The sequence below is a fragment of the Wolffia australiana genome, chromosome 4 (genome assembly GCF_029677425.1).
Source record: "Wolffia australiana isolate 7733 chromosome 4, ASM2967742v1".
In the NCBI taxonomy this organism is placed as follows: Eukaryota; Viridiplantae; Streptophyta; class Magnoliopsida; order Alismatales; family Araceae; genus Wolffia; species Wolffia australiana.
In genome coordinates, this window is record NC_135838.1 from 7,185,995 (window position 1) to 7,193,856 (window position 7,862).

At 38.9% G+C, this 7,862-nt stretch overlaps 1 protein-coding gene across 4 annotated transcripts; it reads right to left on the reverse strand.

The window, feature by feature from the left end:
- Positions 1–3,063: 3,063 nt before the first annotated feature.
- Positions 3,064–7,393, reverse strand: LOC144701767 (ENTH/VHS family protein). 4 transcript variants are annotated; one of them, XM_078573521.1, is made up of 11 exons: positions 7,225–7,390; positions 7,076–7,140; positions 6,439–6,575; positions 6,028–6,275; positions 5,614–5,769; positions 5,354–5,513; positions 5,111–5,253; positions 4,959–4,994; positions 4,182–4,862; positions 3,992–4,108; positions 3,064–3,454 (listed from the first exon to the last, which is right to left on the reverse strand). In XM_078573521.1, exons 3-9 carry the CDS (start codon positions 6,512–6,514, stop codon positions 4,236–4,238), a joined length of 1,446 nt encoding a protein of 481 aa, XP_078429647.1. In that variant the 5' UTR covers positions 6,515–6,575; positions 7,076–7,140; positions 7,225–7,390; the 3' UTR covers positions 3,064–3,454; positions 3,992–4,108; positions 4,182–4,235. The 4 variants fall into 4 exon arrangements, with proteins under 4 accessions (XP_078429647.1, XP_078429648.1, XP_078429649.1 ...); XM_078573522.1 differs by lacking the exon at positions 3,064–3,454 and having other exon boundaries at positions 3,826–4,108; positions 7,280–7,393; XM_078573523.1 differs by lacking the exon at positions 3,064–3,454 and having other exon boundaries at positions 3,826–4,108; positions 5,111–5,250.
- Between the last annotated feature and the right edge of the window lie 469 nt (positions 7,394–7,862).

Consider the following 7,862-nt stretch of genomic DNA (forward strand, 5'->3'; position numbering starts at 1 on the left):
TTTGTATTAAATATAACTTATTTAAGATTTTCTGATCTTAAATTCCTGCCATGCCATATGTTACCATTCGATTTGATTGAGTAGTGATCAATCATGGTTTTCTCAATGCTTAGCACAGCTAGTCATTATGAAAAACTGTCATTATGGCATCTCAAATTGTGATAAAGTAAAGGCCAATGATTAACTAAGGTATTTTTATTTTTATTTAATCCAATGGGTGACATGGACTAATAGAAAAAAATGACATGATCAAAATTACAGAAAATGAGTGCACGGGGATCAAGAAAAAAATATTAATATGCATTTTTTAAGTTGAAAAGTTAAAAAAGGAGGTACGCTTACGTGTCATTGGAAATTTCTTATAAAATTGTATTGACGTGGCATTGTAATATGTGTCACCATGTCATTGGAATGATGGAACTCATACTTCTTTATATTGATAGTAACACCAGTCCAGGTGTCATTGACTAAAAAAGATAATAAGTTGATGAGGTGCAATGAAATTCATGGCCGCACCATACATATAATAAATATATTCCTTGATGTTTCTTTCTCTTATTATTTCACATAAGACTGGTGGAAGTGCCAAAGTTTTTTGTCACAGAAGATGATGCAGATGATGCCAAACATCAAAATAGGGAATGCTACTGGATTCTCATCCGTCCACAGAAAAATATGAAGTGAAGAGGAGAGGAAATATGTAATCCAATGCAAGGCAAGGAAACAAGTAGGTGTCATTGCCTTGCATTGTTTATTTTCATCTTCATTTTTAGGGTAAAACAATCATCCCTATCACCATCGCATCCTTACAGATTTCTATTGTGTCTTAAACCTTTCATATCTTTTTGTCTTCATCTTATCATCATCCCACTAACTTATATTATTTTTTCATGACTACCAGTCCATATTTATTATTATCTCATTGTTTTCACTTCCTCCTCCATCTCTCTCAGCTCTTATTATATCGTTCATGTTAACATCTCTTATCCACTATCCTTCATATTAATTTCTTAAATATCATTAAAAATTAACCATCACCTTGTTAGCTTGTATTTTCCTTGTCTCTTTATTTCTTATTTTATAAGTCTTTTCTCTCATATTTTTAACCACCACTTAAACAATTTTAAATGCCTAATCAGTATTCCCTACAAAGACAATCCTTGCTTGCACTAACTGTTCCCAGAGTAAAGGTATTCAAAAATTTTATCGATTAAACTCAAAATAAAACAACAAAAACTTAAAACCCTAATTTTTTATTTAATCCTCAAACCCCAATCTGATTTGTGAAGGTAAAAATTAGTCCCATTTAACATAATAATGCAGTTTGCCATATTTTTTCATTAATGATGTATAACAGAGTTCAACTTTTATCTTCTAAGAACACATCAGGCGCATGTATGACTGGCTCTGAATAGGCCCTGCGCGTACACAACCTCATAGAATGATGCGTAAGAGATGTATCATTTTTTCTCAAATAACCCCAAGTGCTGGCCATGGGTACCTTATGTGCCCTGGAGGATCCAAAGTTTAATAAACAACAGTTTTCCCTCTAGCTTTATAAAGGATGTGTTTGACATAGCTGTATGCCCCCTCTAGAGTGGGGTGGATTGGGTAGACTTACTCCAATGTTATTTTTTTATTTTAGTTCTTATAGAAATTAATCAAGAAATAGGTAACAAAACATTCAAAAATCATAAACAACAAAGTTCTACAAATATTAAATAAATATTTTGTGCATAATTTTAAATGGAATTTTTTCTATATTATGAAAAATTTTAGCAATGTTTTTATTCGTGAAATATTTAATATGTAAAATAAAGTGATAACATGTGTTTTAGATGTATTCTAATATAATAAAAATCATAATCATGTAATAAATTCATAATAAAACATATATAATCAATATGTGATAATTGCTGCGATAAAGACAGAAACTCATTATTTATATCCTCAAAATCCTTATTTAATATCAACAATACATCTTATTTAATATGTCGTTAATTTATTTAAGATCCTGAAAATTAGTTTTCATCACCATTATCTGATTTTCATGCACTTCACTATTCCCTTTAGCATTGCATGGTGGCACGTCTGTGACATGCACATTCTTTTTTTGTTTTTTGGTATGCTGGTTGCTACCTTGAGAGTATGTCATCTGCTTGCCATCGCATGGTTATGTACATGGCATTTATGTGTTTCTGCACCTCTTCACTGCCCTCGTGAGTTTTTCTCTTTAGCAATAGTCTTCCACTTATTTTGTTTATGCTATTATCTTCTTATTTCTTGATTCTAAGTATATGAATACATGAATCCCCACTTTACCGTTAGATGTATCTTACCTGCCCAGTATTTTATATAGGGTTAGAAAGGTAAATATTATGCAAACATCACTGATTAAGTATAACCAAATCAATGGAAAAATAAATTGGACCTCTAAGTATAGAAAGCTTCTCTTTAGTGAATATTGTTTCTATGATGTATCAATTATAACCCTCCAGATTTGATAGTTTGTATTACAGTAAATTAAAATTAATGACTTATTTTATTTATTTATATCAGTAAGGTTTCTCTTGAATAAACACCACGGGGGAGTAATGTGACACAGTGTCTTCATGTATCAACCCTGTCAATGAATTCAGGGAGAATCAAAGTTTTGTTGTTATGTTGTCTACAGACGAATTCATTGTATTATTGTTCTGTTGACTTCCTTCCTGATACATTATGGATTTTCATCAACTAATTGAATGGAAACACCTCATATATTGGGTTCACTACTTCTTAGTTTGGGTAATAGAACTTACAAACGTGGACATTATTAAATATATGTTATCATTTGGATAAATGAAAATAAATTTTTTTGTTAAATTACAACCATACGATATGTGAGATTTTTGGGCCAAAATGGATGATCATTCAACATGATAAAATCCAGATCAATCTCTATCTAATATCTGCGATTAAAAGCTCTTAGTTTTCATGTCAGTCCGTTCACTTGGCATTGTGGAAATTAAAATTTTCCCAACTTCAATTTACATCATTGATTAATCATAAAAGTCAGCAAAATAACAAAAAACGACATCATCTCACTGCAATAAACCTTTGAAAAGTACATGTACAACCAACCACTTTGAAATTTTCCCTCGCAAACCTGCTCAGTCCTTAGTCATTTAGAGGAGGTCATTGGAATACTTTTATCCTTCATTTCTAGAATTAAGAATGCATTTTCTTGTAGTTCTCTTCAAAGGAAGCATCTTTCCTCTCCAAATATATATATATTCAAGAGAATGCTAAAGTGGCAGCGCATGATGAAGACAGCAAAAAAAGAATTCACTTCCTCCAAGAGAATGTCTCCTCAGATTTGGGATAATTTGACATTATATTCTGGAGAAAGCACAACAGCTATGCACAACTGCAGTACTAACCCTGACTTTTTCTTCAAGATATGGCAGTAGAACTGCAAAAAAATTAAAGAAGATGACCTTGATACTAACTGAAAGGGACGGAAAGTAGCCAAGTGACAGTGTCTTCTTCAGATGACATTTATGAGAAATGGATTTGAAAAATAAGAAAAAATGAATGAGATAGAGGGAGACTATTTGGAAAATAAGAGAGAGTGAGAGTGGGGAACTGTTGTTGGCACAGATGAATAAAAAAGAAGAGAGAAAATGGATAAGGGAGGATTCCATTGAGTGTGGGAGCAGGATGAGTAGGATAACACCGAGATAATTTCTTTTTGCCTAAGCCAACTCATTAAGTCACTGTCAGATAAGTGTCTGCTCCACATAAAGACGACTTGAGCATTTTTCCACACAAGTCAGAATGAAGTGAACTGGAAAAAATTCCTAATGACTTCACATTCTATAACTTTCTAAAGCGCAATGAGAGCATGTCAATCTATAGGGGTTATCCAATGCCCGCCATGCCTGGAAAATTCTTCCTTATCATCTCTCCCTCTCTTGGGAATAAACCAAGACCAGAACTCGGCACTTACCTGCAGCATCCAGTGTATTTGCACGTTGTTCTTCACATTGAAAGAACAAGAAGACAATCGCCAAATCTCAACACTCAGTGGCAAAACTCGCTCCATTGGCGAAAGAAGTCAAAGCATCTGTGCCATCAACAGAGCAAGCAAGAGAAGTCAAGCCCTGTCTCCCAAAACGTAGAGAGGGAGGACAGATTACCTTCAGAGGCAGGTCGGCAGATGGCACTACGATGAGCCCCACTGGATTCTGTCATTACTGAGAGTGGTGCTGAAAGAAGTTCATGCCAGAAGACGAGAGGGGTCGGTAACTGGGCAACATAGGTTGAAGCGGCATTGGTGCTGACATGCTCATTGGCGGCATTGGCGGCATCGGCGGTGCTAGAGACATGCTCATCGGCGTCAACTGGGGTCTCGCCAGATTGCCCAACTGAACTGACGATGAAGGCGGCGGTGGCAGAGGCGGCAGCTGTGGTTGAAGGCTAGTGTACTGGTAAGGAAGTCCAATTAACACGGCTGGACCAGACGGTTGCATGCCATAGTGCGGCATTGGCGGGAATGAGTTGTATTGTTGCGGAGGCGAAGCAACCACTGCAGGATGAGGATGGAATGAAGCATCAGCAATGGGCCAGGCTTCGGAGCTTGGAGGCGCAGCGGCCGGCGAGGAAAGGGTGGCATTCTTGGCCTCAGTGGCCACAAATGAAGAGAGCACCGATGTCATTATTTGCTGGGAGTGGGAAGAGGCGGTTAGCTTGTCGGCAATCTCAGCGGCCATCGCGGCGGCCGACTTCTGGGGCGGTGACCGTACTGCCTTGGGAATGGGGGGCTGGTTGTTCAGCCGACGCCGCATGTTTTCGGCTTCATCAATCTGTGCTCGAGCCACCTGGAAGGGGAGGGATCTACTCAGAAGGGATCTACTCAGAAGGGATCTGATTTCAGTTTGGCAGAAAGAGAAAGAACCAGAAAAGAAGGGGGAGACCTGCAACTGAGTCCTGACACTCTCCAGCTCCGATTCCTGAAGAACAAAAAACCCAGGTAGCAAACTGCTGACAACCGAAGACCCAAAAAGTCAAAGCTAGATTTTTATATGTTTTTCGTATATTAAAGGTGGGGAGAGTACTCCAGTGAAACCTGCTCATGCAGAGCATCCCTGAGTTGGTTCGCCAGAGCTGCCCTGCTCATCTCCACTGACGACAGCTTCTCCACGCAATCCTTGAGTATGGACTGCAGCACCTGCAATTCGCTATCCAGCGCCATTCTCTGGGTCTTCCCTTCTAGCAATGGTGGAGAAAAATCAGAATTCATAATCATATGTCATTATATTTACCTAATTAATTCTTATTTACAGATCGATGCGATAGGAGTCCAGCTCACCGTGGATGGCACATGCTAGGTCAACGTCCTTCTCCATTTTCCCCACTCGGTAGACCGCTGATTGGCATTCTCGCAATTCTTTGGCTTCATTCTGGTGCTTATTGAGCACAGCATGGAATGCAGACACAATCTTCTCAGCAGCACCTCCTACTGACAGTTTCTGACTCCCAATGATAAATCATTAGAGAACAATAATGCTTAAAGAGTGATAGATAGAAAGAAGGAAAGATTGAGAGGAAGAGGGAACGAGGGGTGCTCACTAGTTTGACGGAGCGGGAGTCTCGCTTAATGATCCTGACCGAGCGAGACCGTTTCAGGTTTAGATCTAAAACTGGCAGAGGTTCATTCCCCAACATCGAATCCTTAAGGTTGAGAGCCTTCAATCCGAATACCTTCCTTTCCTCCCATATGTTGACCTAGAAAAAGAGAAAAATTGATTCATAGCATCTCAATTATCTCGCAAAAAATGAAATATTTTAACAGTTCAGTCACATTTGTCTTTTTCCTTTCATTTGGGAGGCATGAGTATTATCTCGACAAATCCTTTCCCTTAACATAACCTGACCATATCTGAGTTTGTCCTCCAACCTCTCAGTTTTAATCTTCTATAAATCCATCCAGATCATTCTTAAAAAAACATAATTTAGAATATGAGGGGGGTATGGATATTTTACCAAGCGCGAAACCACGCTTTTGGCCCGGTCATCGCCAACCTCTGCAACTTCCTTAAGCGCAGCAGGAAGAACTTTCCAAAATTCCGCGACAAATTCGTTTCCTCTGCGGCGACTGTTCTGGATTATGTCGTTGGCGAGGTACAGAAATGGCACCTTCTGATCCTTCTGAGCACTGTGGAACTGCTTATCCCAAGTCCGGACGACAACCTCCGCCTTCTCTCGATGGAGGAGGCACCAATGCGATAGTGCTGTAGAAATGGCAGTTAATTAAGCAAGTTCCTAAAGCACTACAATAAAAATCAATGGACGGAGCATCTTGACTTTTCAATTTCTTAAAGAAGGAATCAAATTAAACTCAGCATGATTGGAAGAAAGACTAATTAAATGACAGGGGAGGTTGGAAAATGATACTCTCTATGCACTGCTGAGTGTTGTTAAGCTTTGAGAGCTTGTCTGCCAAAATCAGCTCATCAAAGTCACTGCCCATCCCCACGATAGGATGACTCACTTCTTGACCTTTGTATCCACTCTTGAATCTCTAGATATTACTGCAAGAGAGAATCACTCGCTAAATCAACCTACAGTCATTCTCCATCCATGAACAAATATGTACCATCAATCGGAAAAAAAAAGTTCGTTTCAAATAATCTGTGAGTTAAGTAATATATAACGATTGAAGAAACAAATCACAATTTTGAAAATAAGACATCATTTTTACTCGTTAGTGGGTCGAAGTGAGGGGATAATTATATATTTAGTAATTCAGTCTATAAGTTTGTGTCAGTGCTTTGTGTGTGTTACTTGAATAAATAATAACCGTAAAAATTTGAACGCGTAATAATTTGGTACTTGGATGAGATTTAAAAAATAAAACGAGCAAGAATAAAATAAAAGGAGAGGTCTTTGAAGGCAAGAAAGTGAGAAACTCATCCGATCGAACTAAAAATTGCAATAAACTAAGAATAACAAATTGCAACGAGAGAAAACACGACAGACCCGTCACAGAAATAAAAGAAAGATGGCGAATTTTGCATTGAACGGAACTCACCAGGCTAACCCAGATCAACAGGGGGAGAGAAGATCTGCCAGGAATGAAGAACAAACAAGATGACGCTGGAAAAAATCAAAACAAATACATCAGTCTCGCCACACCCACCTGGCATTGCAGCGGAATCACCTCAAGAACTAGGGTTTTACCGAAATCGATGAACCCACAATTTGCAGTTTGCCCATCTCTCCGGCAATGATTTACCTCGTTCTTCCCCTGATGGGTCAACTTCTAGAGCTAGGGTTTTGCCTCTACGCCTCTGCCCGCTGCCCAACCGCCGGCGATGGTGCTTTGACCTTGCTCAGAGTTGATCCTTTGTTCAAAGAAGTCAACATGGCCTGCGGCCGAATTTTTATCAGAGCTGGACGACTGCATGACGTTTCGTCATCCGTCCGTTCAAAACCGTCATCCGTCATCGTCCAGAGTGAAGGACGGATGACTGAACGGAGGGATATCCGTCATGTCATTTGTCATCCGTCATTCGTGACGAAAGAAAAGTGGAGGATGATGGATGACGTTTTCCAATTTAGTGTTCCCAGGAATAGTTCGATCTCTTCAATCTCGGGATACTAAAATAAGGTTATGAAAGGTTACGAAGTCAAGTTAAGTGAAATCGGTCGGGAAGAAAGAGTAAGAGGTCAGGTCAGACGAAACGTCGGTTAGTTCCACCACCACTATAAATTGGACATCTATCTATAAACTTAAAAAACTCTAAAATGATGAGAAGGTAAGTCGACGACGAGAAGGTAAGCCCCGGGCAGATCGATGCTGGGGGATGGACGAAATC

Coding starts and splice junctions, on each gene's coding strand:
- LOC144701767 (XM_078573521.1), bottom strand. CDS start 6,514: ATGGGCAGTGACTTTGATGAGCTGATTTTGGCAGACAAGCTCTCAAAG. Junction 5,514..5,613: donor ACTCCCGCTCCGTCAAACTA/GTGAGCACCCCT, acceptor ATTGGGAGTCAG/AAACTGTCAGTAGGAGGTGC. Junction 5,254..5,353: donor CCTAGCATGTGCCATCCACG/GTGAGCTGGACT, acceptor CACCATTGCTAG/AAGGGAAGACCCAGAGAATG.